The sequence below is a fragment of the Grammomys surdaster genome, unplaced genomic scaffold, assembly GCF_004785775.1.
Source record: "Grammomys surdaster isolate TR1022 unplaced genomic scaffold, NIH_TR_1.0 125125, whole genome shotgun sequence".
NCBI classification, from domain to species: domain Eukaryota; kingdom Metazoa; phylum Chordata; class Mammalia; order Rodentia; family Muridae; genus Grammomys; species Grammomys surdaster.
In genome coordinates, this window is record NW_021620026.1 from 22,937 (window position 1) to 42,388 (window position 19,452).

The 19,452-nt window shown below is 39.3% G+C and overlaps 1 protein-coding gene across 5 annotated transcripts in view; it reads right to left on the bottom strand.

The window, feature by feature from the left end:
• Positions 1 to 1,832: 1,832 nt before the first annotated feature.
• Tespa1 (thymocyte expressed, positive selection associated 1) overlaps positions 1,833 to 19,452 on the bottom strand; it is a 29,092-nt gene continuing 11,472 nt past the window's right edge. For 2 of the 5 annotated variants that reach the window (XM_028785162.1, XM_028785164.1), the window contains 9 exons: positions 18,454 to 18,611; positions 17,738 to 17,944; positions 16,761 to 16,803; positions 13,854 to 13,909; positions 12,878 to 12,931; positions 11,990 to 12,026; positions 11,456 to 11,554; positions 4,265 to 4,473; positions 2,505 to 3,323 (listed from right to left, as the gene is read on the bottom strand). In XM_028785162.1, coding sequence (XP_028640995.1) covers positions 2,539 to 3,323; positions 4,265 to 4,473; positions 11,456 to 11,554; positions 11,990 to 12,026; positions 12,878 to 12,931; positions 13,854 to 13,909; positions 16,761 to 16,803; positions 17,738 to 17,900 — 1,446 coding nt within the window. In that variant the 5' untranslated portion in view covers positions 17,901 to 17,944; positions 18,454 to 18,611 and the 3' untranslated portion in view covers positions 2,505 to 2,538. Of the gene's footprint in view, positions 2,474 to 2,504; positions 3,324 to 4,264; positions 4,474 to 11,455; positions 11,555 to 11,989; positions 12,027 to 12,877; positions 12,932 to 13,853; positions 13,910 to 16,760; positions 16,804 to 17,737; positions 17,945 to 18,453; positions 18,612 to 19,452 lie in introns of those variants that run through there. The other 3 variants (XM_028785166.1, XM_028785165.1, XM_028785163.1) reach the window with 3 other exon arrangements.

Below are 19,452 nucleotides of genomic sequence, written 5' to 3' on the forward strand. Positions count from 1 at the left end.
GAGAGAGAGAGAGAGAGAGAGAGAGAGAGAGAGAGAGAGAGAGAGAGGCTGGGAAATGTTGGCATGGAGGGTGAGTTCTAAGCCCTGTTACCATTGGAGGTTGAATGTCTCTGAACAATCAAGATTCTTCAGCTGAACAGAGTGACCAGTTGAATTTTTCTAGCATATTTTACCTATCCTTATGCCTCTAAAGGGAGAGAAAAGTTTATTCGGTATATCTCAGTCTATTTCCCCTCTACACTTACCATATATGTCTCAATCTCATATGTCAAAGTCTTGGTGAGTATTTTTATCACTTTGTGACCTCTTAAAGAATAATAGACACAGGTTGAGAGTAGTAATTTATGTTTCTTTTAAACACATCTCACTAGAAAAACAAACTACTCTTAAGGGTAGGCCACATGCCCAGCAGTAGATGGTTAACAAAACAAAAACCAAACCAAACCAAAACCCCCAAAACAACAGTTTCTGATTTTGTGTTTTTAAGGGACTCCCGAGTGTGAGCACAAATGGGTCTCTGCAACCATAACTGGTTTTGTGGCTTTTCTTGGGCTCTTTTCTTCATGTTTGTTTTGTCCACTACATGCTTGTTAGTATTTTGATAGACAAAGGGTGTCGATCTAGATGGGAGGGGAGGTGAAGAACTGGGGGGACAAAAAGAGGGGAAACCATAATTGCTATACAATGTATTAAAAAATGATTATTTTCAATAAAAGAAAGGAAAAAAAAAGATGGGAAAGACTTTGGAAACACCAAGACTGAAACAAAGACTGTCCTAGAAGACATTTTTGATTCTCCCAGGTAATCATAAGAAAGAAATATTTAAAATAGTTTGTTTTCATTTTCTTGAGATTGTAAGCACATTCTCCCCTAACATTACTGCATGTTATTGTATTTGGTTATCTAAGATTCACAATTATTTAATATTCCATGTGAACACCTATTAAATAAAAGGAAAGTTTGGCTAATGATATAAATTATAAGATGCATCCCAATTGTAGATGTTACAGTTTTGAAAAATACAGGTTTAGGATGCAGAATATAATACAGAATGTGTAATCATCATCTCTCCTGCTATGTTGACAGAAAATATGATCTATTCATATCGTTGAAATATATTTGCCAAAAAATTCTGATATTTTTGGATTCTGAAATTTACTCTGAATGGTTTCAGGTTTGTGAGATTTGGTATTTATGGGACATCTTGACATTTTCTTATGTAAGGCTGACATCTAGTGGACAAATAGCATAGAAGCAGATGCTTTTCAAGGCAACTGCAATATACTTACATACCTACCTACCTACCTACCTACATATCCATACATATCCATAACATACCTAAAAATTTGCAATAACCTCCTTTCAAATTTCTGTATGATATGGGTGGGTTGGAATAGTCTTTGAGAATTTACTATTGGTAAATCTTTGAGATACGAAGAATAGGGCTGGAGAGATGGCTCAACTGTTAAGAGTACTGGCTGTTTTTCCAGAGGTCCTGAGTTTAATTCTCAGTAACCACATGGTGGCTCACAAACATCTGTAATGGGATCTGATGCCCTCTTCTGGTGTGTCTGAAGACAGCTACAGTGTACTCCTGTATAAAATAAATAAATCTTAAGAAAAAATATAAAGAATAAAGAATTTTGATAAAGCTGTTTAAAAAAACTGTGATGGATTGTTTAAAAAGATACCCAAAGGGATAGGATTGAGAGAGCCAGAGGGATCAAGGACACTACAAGAAGACCTACATAGTCAACTAACCTAGGCCCATGAAGGCTCACAGAGACTGAACCACCAACCAAAGAGCATGGAAGGGCTGTACCTTAGCCCCTACACATTTGTAGCAGATGTGTAGCCTCATGTGGGTCCCCCAACAATTGGAGTGGGGGCTGTCTTTGATTCTGTCTCTTGCCATTAGATACCCTCCCTTAGCTGGATTGTCTTGCTGGGCTTCAGTGGGAGAGTACCTAGTCCTGCTGCAGTTTGCCAGGGTGGGTGGTACCCAAGAGGGGTGTCCTCTCCTCTGAGGAAAAGGAGGGGCAATGTGGGGAGGGCTTTGTGAGAGTATGACTGGGAGGAGGGGGGGCTACAATCAGGATGTGAATTAATTAGTGAAAAAAGGACACCCAAAACCTTCTATCCCACTGTGTTTGTATAGACAGACAGACAGACAGACAGACAGACAGACACACACACGCACGCACGCACGCACGCACGCAAGCAGGACATGGACAGAGAGATATCTTAGGAAAGCAAGCAGAATTTGGATAGGGAGATCACTTGGAATAGCAAGCAAGCAGAATACAAAGGAATCTCTAGAGAGGAAGCAGAACAGAGAGAAGCAGACTGGAAAAGCTGTATCAAACAGAACCCAGATCATTTGGTTGGATCCATGATTTGACTTCAAGACGTTTGTCTTTGCTGCTCCCAGTTACCCCTTCTCTCAGAACCTCTCTCCATGCTGAAGCTGGTCCTTGGAAAAAGACATATTTTATGAAATAATATGCAGTTTTTTCAATTTCCTTTATATGAAAAACATTAAAAAACATCAGTACATGTATGTTTCATGAAAAACTGAACTTTTACCTGCTCCAAATCAGAAGCATCCTGAACCTGCTGAGTTAAAGATTGGTGCAGCTCATCTCTGGCTTGTCCTTGGTTTTGTTTCTGCTGGATGATGGACAAGTTCAAGGAAATCCTTTGAAATAGGTTCTTTCTTGCTTTGCTTTTTCTTTCCCATGGCCTCTCATTCTCAGCTGAATGTGGCTTCTCATTAATGTTCTGTAGAACCCACAGCTGTCTCCTTACCTGTGTAGGGTCTATGTGGTACTGTGGACCTGCTCTTACCAAAGCATGAGCATGGCACATGTCCCCCTGTGTTTTTTCTTTAAGGCAGAAAACACATGGAAATGAAGAGGTAGATGGATTTGGATTTTTTACTGTGGGCACAGACTCTTCCTGAGGGGCTTGTCTATGCTCAGGGTCTTGCTGGAGACCTAGTTTTTCTCCTTTCACTCTGTCCATCACTTCTTGCACAATTTGGTCAAAACTGTTCTTTTTGAGGTTGTTGAAAGATGATGACAGCCGATCTCGGGAACCTGTATACAGGCACATTTTAGAGATTGCTTTCCGGAGACGTTCTCTGGGTGAGTAGGGTTCAGCCTCTGGAGCCAGAATCCTGATGGATGGCACATTAGTTGGGTCGAAATTCCAGAACATGTTGGATGGGGTGAATTTTTGGACAGGTGTCTTAGACACATAGGAGTAGAGACAGAAGAAAGCATCAGCAGTGACAGCTAGCGTCTGCACCTGCTTAAACCGGCCTAAATATAAGAAATAAGGATGGTGACTCTAGGAGTTCATTGGCAAATTACATTTTTAACATGTCTACTCAAAAGCTCCTCCAAAGCTCTAATTTCAGAGAGAGAGGTACCAGTTTATTCACTGGTGATCTTCCAATTAGGAGTTCAGGTACTCAGCAGCCCTTTTCTTGGCTTCTAGACTTTTTATCTCCAGTAAATAACCCAACAAAGAGATTTTAAAATGGAAAAAGATATAAGAATTTTGTTCTGATAGGCCTAAGTATAGCGAGAATTTTGGTTTCTTAAAAAAAACAGTTGTATTAATGTGAATATGTTCTTGTTTTAGTCTAAGGTGTGGGATATGGGGCTACTAAAGATTTTTCACAGCAGTGAACTATGATTTATCTTGTGCTCTGGCAGGGGTGTGATTCTACCAGCTGAAGATAATTTAAGTTTGGAATTCTGGGAACTCTTCAGAGGGTATATAAATGCCACAGTCCTGAGGCTGCTGCTCCTCCTCCTAGTTGCTGTTGATATGGTTTGTCAAGTAGTTGTGAGCAAAGAGACAAGAAAAAATGGCTATCTGATGGCAAAGATCAAACTTGCCCCAAGGAACTCGATGCCCCTAATCAAGATCAATGCCTCCTTTACCCACTAAACTTTTTTCTCCTACCTAGTATTGAGGGAATGGGTGGTGGTGGAAAGGATTGGGGTGGAGAAGAGTGGTTAAAAAAAGAACCCAATAAAATAGTCAAAATAGTAACAGCATTGAAAAGCCTGAAGATTTTTTTTTCAAGAGAAAAAAAACCAGACACTAAGTGCTCCATTTTTAGAAAAGTACAAATGAGACTGGAACAAGCAAAGGATAAAGTTAACCAAGAAAAAATATGGTATGGAGCCACTGTTGCAGATGAGAGGAAGATAAGAGAGAAGAACATGCATGGATCTGAAGTAACACTCACTGGCCAGCATCAGGCAGGGATCTTCCATCTCCATCCTTTGCACCTGAGACTTCAGGAAGAGCTGAAAGTCAATGCCCTTGGCCTGAGAAGGGTTGCTGAAAAATCTTGCAGGGATACGAGATGTGTCTTTGTGGTCCTCGTGGCCAAAGCCCAGGCTGAAAAGAATATCTTCTGCATCTTCTTGTACCTGGTCCAAAATCTCTGAGATGCTGAAGAGAGGAAGTTTTGGTACATAGGTCAACTTGGAGACATATAAGAATTCATAATATCTGTGATGTTTTGAGTAAGAATGTCCTCCATAGGCATATATATATATATATGCCACTAGTGGTGGGCTTTGAGTTTTCAAAAGCCCATGCCAGGCCTAGGATCTCTTTCTTTCAGTGTGTGGATCAGGATTTAGCTCTAGGCAACTATTCCAGCACCATGCCTGCTGCCATGCTTTTCACCATGAGGACAATGGACTCAACTTCTGAAACTGTAAGCAAGCTCCCAATTAACTTTTCTTTTTTAAAAATAAGAATTGCTTTGGTCATGGTGTTTCTTTACAGCTATAGAACAGTGACCAGGACAATATTTAATAATAATAGTTTTGTAGCTTTGAAAAGAGCTCTCAATATTTGAACTTAATTTATGTGTCTGGAGGCATGGGGAAGTATATTCCAGATCTGTTTATAAAAATATTAGCATAGAGCTTTCTACAGCTGAAAACAAATTTAAATATGAAAATTCTTTGCAGGTGGAGAGCAATATAGAACAAAGAAATATGCCTGCATTTTCAGTTCTCATCTGCACACTGTTAATAGATCTGGTTTTTGCAAGGTTCTTTGGAGTTTGTCTGTTGCTGTACTTGCCTTAGAAGTCGTGTGAGACAGCTAAATGTTGTGTGAAAGACCTGAGGTACATCCAATACCTGATTTAGTGAGGTATTGCTCTTTCTAGTACTTTGTTCATCTGGAGAAGTGCTGTTTTTCAGAAGATCAAGTACTATCCTTCCCCTTGCCATGCATTCTCTTATTCTGAATAACTTGAAAATCTGTGTTCAATAACTGTTTCAACAATGGAGTCAAGGTGTGTGGATTATTTAAGGCTTGGGCTGTCATTATCATTGTTTTCAGAAAGGACGCTAGAATATTATAGACAGATTTGGGGCCATGTTAATTAGCAGCTGGACAGCGAAGTTCCTGAACTTATTCTTGTGTTGCCAGCTCCATGCTCCTTTTATCTCCATCATTGTAAATTCCCTTATCTGTGAGTTGCTGACATAAGATTTTCTTTATTAGTTACACACAACCATGGCTGAATGTTAGAATCATCTTGCTAAACTAACATAATCCCTAACTGAATTTGAAATATTTATCTTTATACCCATAAATAAATGCAGTTTTCATACCTCATCAAGGAACTTCTCTTTGCCACAAATGGAGACCTTTACACACAATTACAACCGATAAAAATGCAGAGTTTTGAGCCCAGCTCCAACACAATTACTACACCAAAGGCTCAGGGTGGAGCAGAAAAATTATAAGAGCCAGAGGAACAGCGAATTTTCTGTGAGATTCTGTACTCCTAGAAATCTCAGAAACTACATGTATAAAGTTTCACCAATATGACTTCTTAAGCATAAACCAAACAAGAACAATAGCAATAGTGATGCCAAAGTAGAAAAAGGAAAGCCCATGAAGCCTCAGTCCTACATAAAGAACCACAAGCAACTAATGAATGCTGAGAGCAGGAGAAATAGTCTTCCAATGAGCACACTAATTGGTTAACCAATATCAAATGGTCAGCCCTGAAAACATAGGTAGAAGTAACGATATACTGGACCCTACTTCTTTGGGATTGTAGAATACACTAGAGACATCCAGTCTCATGGATAAGCAACTACTTGACTCTTGGACTTTTTATTCACAGACAGCCATTGTTGGGTTAGCTGAACCACAGTCTATAGGTCATTCTAATATGTCAGGAGCCATCATAGGACAAGCTAATAACTAGCAGGTGATCTTCCTGAGATGGTCTGCTTCCGATTATAATCCATGACAGATTTGTTCCATAGGAAAGGCCCAGGAAAAATTCATTTTAGGAAATATTCCTGCTATTAATATGCTTTTCCTGTTATTATTAAATATATATTAGCTCACCCCTTTTGAGCAGATCTCTGCAGAGCTATGAAAATGTATTGTCTTGTAGTGATGCTATATAGACAAATAGATGACTTTTTAATTCTTAATGATGATCTTATAAGAATTCCTAAAATTATATCTGAGATTATTAAGTTATTTTATAGTGGGACTGCTATTACATCCTTTTCTAATAGTCAAAACTGCAATGAGAACTCTGTCAGTCTCCCATGTGTCACCAGTTAATTCCTTCTAGATAGTAACCATACTGTCTCCTACACAGAGCACATTCCAAGAGGTTGTAAAACAACCAAAGGTCATAAAAAGGGAACTAACGATTTATTACATGTGCTAGGACAGAAGATAAAATACTGAGTTTATCTATACAAAACATCATTAATTACTTAGTTATGGTTTTAAAACTTTCAGTGAACCTGTGGAGCTGTGACAGGTGATAGATGTTTAGCCAGAAAATTACTCATAATGAATATGCATGTAAACATTCTCTGTTGTAAACTTCTATTTCAATTTATGATTTGATTTTATGTGTGAACTTGTGGTGAACTTTTTACCAAGTGATCATGTATTCTGAGAGATGTATAACTACTGAAGACAAAAAGATGAGATAAATAATTTTTCCCTTGCCCTGCTTAGGATCTTTCAGCTTTACCCCTTAGATAGTTTTCATAGGAAACATTTTACAACTTAGTAATAAATGCTACAATCACTTTTCAGAGTGTCCCCCTTTCTTCCTGTGACTTCTAAAAGTTAGAGCTGCACAATTCCTGCTGAGATAGAACAAAGGCCACATTACTTAATCTCCCCCCCCCCCCGCACCGCCTCTCCCCCACTGTTAAGCTACAGGTGTCAGTTGCCTAAACCAGCAGCCTTTTACCCTCAGAAAGAGCAAGAAAGTTTTTAGAGCTTTTTAGTAGTTATCATCAGCATTTTAGTACAGCTGGAGAGCTAGAATGTCCAGAGACTCTCAGACTTTAAAGTCACATGAGAGTCCTATTCTGCGCCCTGTCTCTGCCCTCTCCAGGCCGGGAGGCTCCTGGCACTAATAAATACCCTTTCTCTATATAGGGAGAGATTCATTCTATAAATTCTGTTACTCTAGAAAACCCTGACTAATACAATACCTGAATCCTACTTCTATACTTCTATATCCCCACCCACCCACCTACCCACTCCCACCTCCCCACCCTCAAATTCCCACCCACTGGGGCGTCCAGCCTTCATGAGACTAAGGATCTCTTCTCCCACCTATGCCCAACACAGCCATCCTCCTTTACATATACAGCTGGAGCCATGGATCCCTCCCTAAGTGCTCCCAGGCTGGTGGTTTAGACCCTGGGAGCTCTGGTTGGTTGGTATTATTGCTCTCCTCATGGGGCTGCAAACCCTTTCAGCTCCTACAGTCTTCACTCTAACTCCTCCACTGGGAACCCCATCATCAGTTCAATGGTTAGCTGTGAGCATCTGCCTCTGAATATGTCAGACTCTTGCAGACCTCTAAGAAGACAGCTATCAGGCTCTTGTCAGCATGCACTTCCTGACTTCCACATCAGCATCTATCTTTGGTGACTATACATAGGATGAATACCCAGGTGGAATGGTCTCCAGACAGCCCCTCCTTCAGTTTCTGTCCCTCACTTTGTCTCCATATTTGCTCCCTTGAGTATTTTGTTACTCCTTCTAAGAAGGACCAAAGCACCCACACTTGATCTTCCTTCTTTATGAGCTTCATGTGGTCTGTGAGTTGAATCTTGGCTATTTCAAGCTTTTGGGCTAATATCCACTTATCAGTGAGTGAATACCATGTATGTTCTTTTGTGATTGGGTAACCTCACTCAGGATGATATTTTCTAGTTCCATCCATTTACCTAAGAATTTCTCAAATTCATTGTTTTTAATAGCTGAGTAATACTCCATTGTGTAAATGTACCACATTTTTTTGTATCCATTCCTCTGTTGAAGGACATCTGGGTTCTTTCCAGCTTCTGGCTATTATAAATAAGGCTGCTATGAACATAATGGAGCATATGTCCTTGTTATATTTTAGAGCATCTTCTGGGTATATGCCCAGGAGTGGTATAGCTAGATCCTCAGGTAATGCTGTCAAATTTTCTGAGGAATCGCCAGACTGATTTCTAAAGTGGTTGCACCATCTTGCAGTCCCACCAACAATGGAGGAGTGTTTCTCTTTCTCCACACCCTCGCCAGCATCTACTATCACCTGAGTTTTTAATCTTAGCTATTCTGACTGGTGTGAGATGGAATCTCAGGGTTGTTTTGATTTGCATTTCCCTGATGACTAAGGATGCTGAACATTTCTTTAGGTGCTCCTCTGCCATTCTAGTTTCCTCAGTTGAGAATTCTTTGTTAAGCTCTATACTTCATTTTTTAATAGGGTTATTTGGTTGTCTGGAGTCTAATTTCTTGAGTTCTTTGTATATATTGGATATTAGCCCTCTATCAGATGTAGGATTGGTAAAGATCTTTTCCCAATTTGTTGGTTGCTGTTTTGTCCTATTGACAGTGTCCTTTGCCTTACAGAAACTCTGCAATTTTATGAAGTCCCATTTGTCAATTCTTGATCTTAGAGCATAATCCATTGGTGTTATGTTCAGGAACTTTTCCCCTGTGCCCAAGTATTCAAGGTTCTTCCCCACCTTCTCTTCTATTAGTTTCAGTGTATCTGGTTTTATGTGGAGGTCCTTTATCCACTTAGCCTTGAGCTTTGTACAAGGAGATAAGAATGGATCAATTTGCATTCTTCTACATGTTGTCCTCCAGATGAACCAGCACCATTTGTTGAAAATGCTGTCCTTTTTTCACTGGACAGTTTTGGCTCCTTTGTCAATGATCAAATGACCATAGGTGTGTGGGTTCATTTCTGAGTCTTCAATTCTATTCCATTGATCTTCCTGCCTGTCTTTGTACCGATACCATGCAGTTTTTATCACTATTGCTCTGTAGTACAGCTTGAGGTCAGGGATGGTGATTCCTCCCGAAGTTCTTTTATTGTTGAGAATAGTTTTTGCTATCCTGGGTTTTTTGTTATTCCAAATGAATTTGAGAATTTCCTTTTCTAACTCGGTGAAGAATTGAGTTGGGATTTTAATGGGGATTGCATTGAATCTGTAGATTGCTTTTGGCATGATGACCATTTTTCTTATATTAATCCTGCCAATCCATGAGCATAGGAGATCTTTTCATCTTCTGAGATCTTCTTCAAATTCTTTCTTCAGAGACTTGAAGTTCTTGTCATACAGGTCTTTCACTTGCTTGGTTAGATTCACACCAAAGTATTTTATATTATTTGTGACTATTGTGAAGGGTGTCATTTCCCTAATTTCTTTTTCAGTCTGTTTATCTTTGATGTAGAGGAAGGCTACTGATTTGTTTGAGTTGATTTTATAACCAGACACTTTGCTGAAGTTGTTTATCAGGTTTAGGAGTTCTCTGGTTGAAGTTTGGGGGTCACTTAAGTATACTATCATATCATCTGCAAATGTGATATTTTCACTTCTTTCTTTCCTATTTGTATCCCTTTGACTTCTTTTTTGTTGTCTAATTGCTCTGGCTAGGACTTCCAGTACTATATTGAATAGGTAGGGAGAGAGTGGGCAGCCTTGTCTAGTCCCTGATCTTAGTGGAATTGCTTCAAGTTTCTCTCCATTTAGTCTGATGTTGGCTACTGGTTTGGTGTAAATTGCTTTTACTATGTTTAGGTATGGGCCTTGAATTCCTGATCTTTCCAAGACTTTTATCATGAAGGGATGTTGAATTTTGTCAAATGCTTTCTCAGCATCTAGTGAGATGATCATGTGGCTTTTTTTCTTTGAGTTTTTTTATATGGTGAATTACATTGATGGATTTCCTTATATTGAACCATCCGTGCATTCCTGGGATAAAACCTACTTGATCATGATGGATGATTGTTTTGATCTGTTCTTTGATTCGGTTTGCTAGAATTTTATTGAGTATTTTTGCATCGATGTTCATAAGGGAGATTGATCTGAAGTTCTCTTTCCTTGTCGGGTCCTTGTGGGGTTTGGGTATGAGTGTAATTGTAGCTTCATAGAACGAATTGGGTAGTGTTCCTTCTGTTTCTATTTTGTGGAATAGTTTGAAGAGAATTGGTATTAGGTCTTCCTTGAAGGTCTGATAGAATTCTGCACCAAAACCATCTGGACTTGGGCTTTTTTTGGTGGGGAGACTTTTAATTACTGCTGCTATTTCTTTAGGGGTTATGGGACTATTTAGATGGTTTATTTGCTTCTGATTTAACTTTGGTACCTGGTATCTGTCTAGGAAATTGTCCATTTCATCCAGGTTTTCCAGTTTTGTTGAGTATAGGCCTTTATAGTAGGATCTGATGATTTTTTGAATTTCCTTAGTTTCTGTTGTTATGTCTCCTTTTTCAGATCTGATTTTATTAATTTGGATACTGTCTCTGTGCCCTCTGGTTAATCTGGCTAAGGGTTTATCTATCTTGTTGATTTTCTCAAAGAACCAGCTCCTGGTTTTGTTGATATTTTGTATTGTTCTTTCTGTTTCTATTTGGTTGATTTCACCCCTGAGTTTGATTGTTTCCTTCGGTCTACTCCTCTTGGATCACTTTCAATCTTGTTTTAGGTTTATTTGCATGGAAATATTGTCCATCCTATGGAATAGTTGAGATCCTAAGACAAACCTTGCCCCAGCTTTGCAAGTTCCATACAGTTAATGCATGAACTAAACAAAGCTTTGTATTGCTTCTACCAACAAGTTAGTTAATTAAAAAATACACACTCTTTATTGAACATCTATTATAGGTCTAGGTACTGTGATAGTAATCTAAGTACATCTCCTGGAGTATAAGTTCAGTGGAAGGAGCTTTCTGTGTTTTGTACATAGCATCCATTTCTGAGAAGAAGGTTCCTCTACACTCCTTCCTCATCTTGGTACAAACAGCATCATATTTCTTGATTGTAAATAGAAAACGTATATAAGCTTCAGTATGCAGAGTCTCAGTCTCTCATCCTCCCATGATTCTAACCCTCCAAAACTTACTACTTACCTTGAACTGGTTTTGTTGGTCCCACCAGTCATGCTGCTGGAAGCCAAACTAGAGCCAAGATCAAGTAACTGGCAAGGTCTGGGTGTCTGGAGGAAATTCCTAAAAAGACGAAAGGTGATGTCATTCAATTCCAATTTCTAATCTATGCCCTGACCTCAAGCTCCCCCTACTGGATGTATTTTGCCTGTGATGAGGAAACCTAGACTATGCCTTTTTTTTTTTTTTCTAATTAGAAAGCTTTTCTCTTGACGGGCCTAGATGTCCCAGGGTGGGGTGGTACCCAAGAGGGGCTTTCCCTTCTTTGAGAAGAAGGAGAGGGAGTAATAGGGGAGCGATTTGTAAGGGCAGGACTGGGAGGAGAGAAGGAGCTAAGATGGGGATGTAAAGTGAATAAAATAAATTATTGAAAAACAAAACCCTTCCTTTTTACTGTGTATTTTTGGCTTTGTGTTTAAAATTTCCGACTCTATAACCTCGTCTAATTCATTGTCACCTTGGATGATATCATTCAAACTGTCTAAACTTCATACTTACCTAGAGAAGAGGTTTCCACTGGTGGACAGTAATGTGGCTTGGAGAGAAACAGAAAGGCAAAAACAAGTTAGAAAGGAAAACTTAAAGCACACATGACATTTCTCTTTCCATAAAATAGTTCCACTGTTTTCCTTAGTGGTACAGAGTTTGAGATTTCAATATCACCAAACATAGCCTAGGAAGTGCAACAGATATGTCAGAGAACACTTTGCCAGCAGTCTGAACTTGAGGTCTAGCCAAGAACCTCTCTGACCTGAAGGTGGGCGTCACTCTGATCTTTAGGATCTTTTTCCTGCCCATCACATGGCTTACCCATCACATGGCTTATCCATCACTTGACTGCCCATCTTAAAAGTATCTGGAGACACTGGGGAGAGACAATCCCTCTACCTTTTATTTAAGTCCTTATCCTCCTGCATCAAAATATGCCTCTTAAAACTGCTTCTCAGTGATGGGGATGTAGCTCAATGATAGAGCATTTGACTAGCAGGATGGGGTACTGGGTCTAATACCCAATATAAAGATGAAGTAGGAGAAAGAGGAGGAAGAAGCTCTCAAACTTCTTTGGTTCCTTGGGCTTCTAGTAGGGAAAAGAAGTAACAAAGGTAAGTATATAACAAATATTATGGTGATTTGATAGTATCTCAAAGCACTATGAAAAGACTGTCAGGAATCACCATAAGCAAGTTAAGAAATATTTCGAAATCTGGAGTACTCTCTGTGTTTATCATATATCAACACAAATTAGAAAACCAAGTTATTCTGTCCATCTAGATAGGACCCCAGAAAGACCCCAATTCTTTAAAGTTTTCCTTCCACCCTATCCTTACATCATACTATGTGACCCCCTCTATATTGATCCCAACATCACACAGCTGAGCCACTCACCCTCTGCTCCAAGACTCAAGTCATCTTCAAAGCTTGTCCCATGGCTAGAGTACCCTACAAAAATAAAACAAAACAAAACCAACCAAAAAAACCCCCCTTGAAAGTTGCAGAAAATAAACCCAGAACACAACACACACACACACACACACACACACACACACACACACACACACACACCCCAACTGGACACTTGAATGTCTAATCATGTCCTTAACTACACAAATATGCTAGATATTTACATATTCACAAAGCTCCCCCCCAGCTTTACATTAGCAATCACTGTCATGGTTTGATTCAAAGTTACATATATTCTGGGCTAGAGAAATGTCTCAGCGGTTAAGAGTGCTGACTGCTCTTCCAGAGGTCCTGAGTTCAATTCCCAGCAACCACATGGTGGTTCACAACCATCTGTAATGGGATCAGATGCTCTTTTCTGGTGTGTCTGAAGACAGTTACAGTGTACTCATATACATAAAATAAGTAAATAATTCTTTAAAAATGTTACATACAGTCATTTATAACTTATCTGTATACTTTGTTATCTATAATTATCTTCACAATCTTCTACTAAGTAGTTAACACATGATAGAGTCTGAGTACACTTAGGGATAAACAAATATAAATGTACATAGTTTGTGTGGTTATTCTTTAATAGCAGCTATTAGCAAAGCAACCACTAACGGGTAAATTCTGAGTATTAGGGAACATTTGCTTTGAGGTAGTACTTCTATTTGTACTTTCTAGACTGTTCTAGGTATTTTTCAGAACCTAAAGACACTCATTTTCAAGCATAAACATGAATGTGGATATATATAAACACAGACACAAACACAAACACAGACACAGACACAGACACAGACACACACACACACAGAGACAGAGAGAGAGAGAGAGAGAAAGAGAGAGAGAGAGAGAGAGAGAGAGAGAGCATGAAAATGCATTGCACAGCATCCAAATAGAAAATAGAACAGCTCACCACTGTAGTTAGATTGCCCTGTTTCTTCAGAAAGTCCCTCTTCAGTGTCTCTACAACTAAAAATATAATTACATTTCCAACTGTCTTTCTTCAAATATCTCTCACATGTTCACATAATGTGGGCCACCTAACAACTGGAGCAGGGCAGGAGCTGTCTCTGACTCTGTTGCCTGCCATTGGATCCCCCTTCCTCTAACTGGACTACCTGGTTGGGTCTCAGTGGGAGAGGATGTGCTTAGTCCTACTTTGACTTGATGTCCCAGGGTGGGATGGTACCCAAGCGGAGGTTCCATTTCTCTGAGAAAGGGAAGGGGGTTAATAGTGTAATAGTGTGAGGGATTTGTAAGGGTGGGACTCGGAGGAGAGGAGGGGGGCCTTAATCTGAATGTAAAGTGAGTAAATAAATTATTGAAAAAAAAACCAGAAAAAGACTATGACAAACATTGGTATCTGTCAGCCAATTTTTATGCATACAAATATTTTGACATTTATTGCAGAAATAAATAAATAATATGCAATAACCAATAAACTATTAAAGATATAATTGATATATCATTTAGCTTTCATTCTTTCAACTTTCTTCCTAGTGGTTTCTAGTCACTGGGCATGCTTTTTTTCTGATGAATAAAGAGATATAGCCAGATAGGTCAATGGATAGGGAGACATTTTCGTTAAGTTACTAAGTTATAAAGCTTCTTCTTTTATTTTATATTTTTTAAAGAGTTCAACAGTATATCCAGGGCTGGCCTTGAAGTCCTAGACTCAAATGATCCTTCTCCCCCAGACTCCCAAATAGTTGACAACACAAGTTCACATTACCCCGTCATTACTTTACACACCACTGCAAAGACAAAGCATACTTGTCACATCACTGAGCTATCAACAAGTATGTTGGCCTGCTACTTTCAACTATGGGGTTTCAGATGTAAAGACTTTCAGTTATTTGTTTATATTTGGTTACTTAAGTAGTAACAGATCATAATGGTCAAAAATCTTGAAGCCTTACACTTACAATGTCACATTTTTATCCTAAGCTTTAATTCAGTTTTTTTTTTAAAGAATGTAGTAATTTGTAGTTTACAGTCTTGTGTTCTGGGAGCTCACTCATTTCAACTGTATTCCAGCATATGTGAAGTAAAAAAAGAATCACATTAAATATTATTTTGGATCACTTTAGGCCATTCAGAAAATTGGATATTGTATTGCCTAGTTTTATGTCAACTTGACATAAACTAGATTCATCAGAGAGGAGTGAGCCTCAACTAAAAAAAAAATTCCTCCATAAAATCAGGCTATGGTTAAACCTGTAGAATATTTTCTTAATTAGTAATCAATAGAGAAGTCCCAGTGAACTATAGGTGGTGCTATGCTTTAGCCAGTGATTCTGAGTTTTATAAGAAACCAGGTTGAACAAGCCATGAAAAGCAAGCCAATGACAGTACTCCTCAATGATCTCTGTATCAGTTCCTACTTTCATGTTCCTCCCCTGTTTGAGTTATTTTCCTGAATTATTTTGATGATGAACTGTGTTGTAGAAGCAGAGGGCCAAACCCAACCCAACCCAACCCAACCCAACCCAACCCAACCCAACCCCCAAACCCAACCCCAACCCCAACCCCAACCCCAACCCCAACCCCAACCCCAAACCCAAACCCAAACCCAAACCCAAACCCAAACCAAACCAAACCAAACCAAACCAAACCAAAAATAAAACAAAAAACCTTCCCAAAACAAAACAAACAAAACAAACAAACAAACAAACAAACAAAAAAACAAAAAACAAAACAAAAAACCCCAAAAATCCAACCCCGTCCTCCCAAGTGGCTTTAGTCTTGGTGTTTCATTACATTAATTGTAACCATAAGACATATATCTAAAAATGTATAATTAAATCATTATTGAGCAGGAATTGAATAGATTAGGCAAGGAGATAAAGACATTAGCTCTACCAACTCTTCCTCCCATGTGTGTCTAGTGTAGCACCAAAATAACCAGGACTTTTCATCATGGCTTCTCATCAAAACTTGCAAAACACTGTCACCTTCCACAACTGGAAGATTGCCTTTTACAGTCAATAAATTGTGTCTAAGATTAGGGTAAGAAATAATGCCCCTTTTGTAAACAACTGGAAAAAACACAAAATAAATACTTCTTGGAAATGCCTCTCAGGGCAGACTAAAATAAACAACCTTAGATTATTCAGTACTATTTATTTCCTGCCAAATAAGCAAGAGTGGGTTTATTTATGTCAGTTAATTGAAGAGTTTAGATTAAAGGTTATATAAAGCTGGAGACATTCCTGGATGGAAAATGAAGAGTAGGCAGAAGTTGTACATTCTAGAAGTCACTCTTATAAGAACAGTCAGACCTAACTAGGTCACAGAAGCTTCCCTGTGTCCAAGGAGACTGAGTCTAAAATGGTACAGGCTGGAGGAGTTTTAGGAGGGCCTTATATTTAAAAGTACTTTAGAGAAAACAGGCAATATACTTTAAAGCCTCTGGTTTTGAAGCCCCTGAGCTCCTCCTGTGCTCTGCTCCTGGGAGGAATGATCTACCTCCAGCTCTTCCTTTTTTTTTTTTTTTTTTGACACATCATGTAAAACTGTAGTCAGAATGGGGAAAGCCAATGAGAGGGGGTTACCACTCATGCCTGAGAGAGGCAGAGTCCCATTTACTCTTGGCTCTAGCCCAGATCTCTCCTGGATTCTCAACCTTTCTGCTGAACTTCATCTCAGCCTTGAGTTGCATTTGTCCAACAGCCTGGACTACCAACTGATCCAAATCCCAAATCTCTTCATCATGCCTGCACATAAACCAGTGTTCACTCTTCTTTATCTCTGAATTCATAGGGGCCATGTACATTATCACAGCTATCTGCCAGCCACATCTTTGCTTTTGAGTACTTACCCACAGCCCTGCAGCCAGTCCTCAATCTTATTGATTGGATTCCCTAGAAAAAAACAAACATTGGGTGATTGTCGGAACTGAAGAAAACCACACCTCCTTATGTAACTCAGGCATCCTGCAAGTTGTCCTTACAAAAGCCACAGCATGACTCTTTTTACTCATGGTGTGTGTGCATGAATATGAAAGGATTGTACTCATGTAAAGATGTTAGACATGTCTCCTCTTTCTTTTAGACTTCAGAAAGTTCCCAGTGTCCAGACTACCATGCTTTCTACTTCCTTTTCCCAAACTTTGGGAAAAGGGATGGTTCCATTCTCAAAAATAAACAATGAAAAGAGAGAGAGAGAGAGAGAGAGAGAGAGAGAGAGAGAGAGAGAGAGAGAAGGAAGGGAAGGAAGGAAGGAAGGAAGGAAGGAAGGAATGAAGGAAGGAAGGAAGGAAGGAAGGAAGGAAGATCAGAAAAGGGATGGCCCTGGGCTTTTTTTTTCCTAACAAATAAGCAAGGATAGTTTTACTGTTCCAAAAGCTTTCGTTTCAGACTACATCTCTGGTATTTCTCTTTGAACATCAGATAATGTGGACTTTTGGAAAAAGAACAACTGCTTCACTGAGTAAGAAAAATCTTCAGAGAGACTTCTCAAAGGTCACTCGTGTCAAAGTTACAACCTGAATCTGGCGTAGACTATATGTAGTTTTGTTACACAAACTCAATTCATAGACAAACCCTGTTCAGTTCCTTGACTCATACAGAAGTTTTTCAGGGTGATATAAAGGTGTCCCTTTCTGTTTCCCGACCAAATGCCTGTCATCTCCTCATATAATTCATGTATCATATTACACTACACCTCTCCAGTACAATCATTGAAAAATCATAATGAGACTTTGTGAGGTTCTACTTTAATCAGAGGCTATATCCATCCTGTGCAGACTTGTGCAAGATACAGTGGACATCTGCGTGATATTCAGCATTTTCTTACCTTCCTGGAAAACATCATCCAGGCTAGAAGGCTCAGGATCCAGTGCATCCTGCAGTGCAGCTGCTGCTTCCTCTTCTAGGATCTGGGTTTGCCAGTTACGACTCTGTCGTAGCCAGGCCCTTCGTTTCTCCCAGGATGTGGGGCTCAGCACTGATGCCGCCATTGTTTGAGTCCACTTTCAGGCCTCCTGACCACACTGATGCTCTCCTGAGAGTTGAAACATGGGGAAAAAAAGTCTTTTACCCTCTCTTCATGTCAACTCCTCTAAAGGTGACTATCTAATCTGTCTGTACAAAGAGCCCATTCACTGCCTAATTGTGGAAGAAATGATGCTTAGCCATTTGTTGCTTCAACCCATCCACCACTGAGAGACCAGATCTTTTGGGTTCGGACTTCAACTTAGAGAACCTGACCTAGGGTTGAACTTGAATTAACTAACAGGCTGGTACCTAGCACCAGTTTCCAGATTACCTCCTCCTCACAACAAGACCTCTGTCTAGCACCAATTTCCAGGTTGTTCCCCAATAAATCTGCACCCTCAGGTTACAAGCCTGTCCTTGGCACTTCACTTCCTACAACCACCAATCAAGAAAAACACAAGTTAAGTTTATGGTTTGGCTCCCAGCACCAAACAATTATGTTAAAGGTCATAATGTGCCACCCCAATCAGATGTGTGCCATGCTAGATATCCCCTTTTGTCTTTATAGATGCTTGCCTGAAACTAAGTTGCCCGGACTGTTCTCTTCTGTGTGGCCCAAGTTCAAGCTTGAATAAGGAGACCCTAATGTGATTATATTGGAATCAGCTCCTTGGTGGTCTTTTGGGATTCACAAATGCTTCCTGGCACAATACCACCACCAGAAAAGGGAATGCCTAAAACAAACACACACTCAAACCATCTCACAAAAAAACTAAGTACCAAGTCAAGTATTTCAAGTCAATAAGTCTTCAAACAGGAGTCAGGGGCCATTGAGGATATATATATGTATATGTATATGTATAGAATATATATATATATATATATATATATATATATATTCTTTTTTTTGACATCTCTACTTCTTGTGGTAGCTGAAATGCTGTATTAGAAATACTTTCCTTAAGGCAGATATGTTAGCGCATGCCTGTAGCTCTAGTACTCAGAAGGCCCAGGCAGAACAATCAAAGCCACAGTTCAATAAACACCATGTTTAAAAGAATTGTTTTCTTTACTCTGTAATTTTGCATCTCAGAATCTACCATTGAAACTAAAATATTTGAGGAACTGGGGAGATGCCTCAGCCAGTTAAGTGCTTGGTACACAAGTTTAAGGACCTGAGTTCCAATCTCCAGCACCCACATATAAGCCAAGTACAGGGGTAGGTCTCTTAGTTTTAGCTGTGGAAGCAGAGCTGAGAGGATCGATTTCTGAAGTTTGCTCATTGGCTAGACAACCTAGTCAATTCAATTAGCTTCAGGTTCAGTGAGAAACCCTATATCAAAAAATAAGGTGAAGAGAGATTCAGGAAGACATTGCATTGTCCTCTGCTCTTCCTCCAATTAATAAAAGAAAAGAAAAACAAAAATCTTTAAATTTACACTTTATTTAATCCTCATGGAGATAGCCTTTTAAAAGTGTAGAATTGGCAAAGTTTAAGAAGGCCAAATTTCTACAAAGGGATGTGATCACACCTTTAGTGCTTCTAGCTTGTCTTTTTTTTTTCTTCCTGGATTT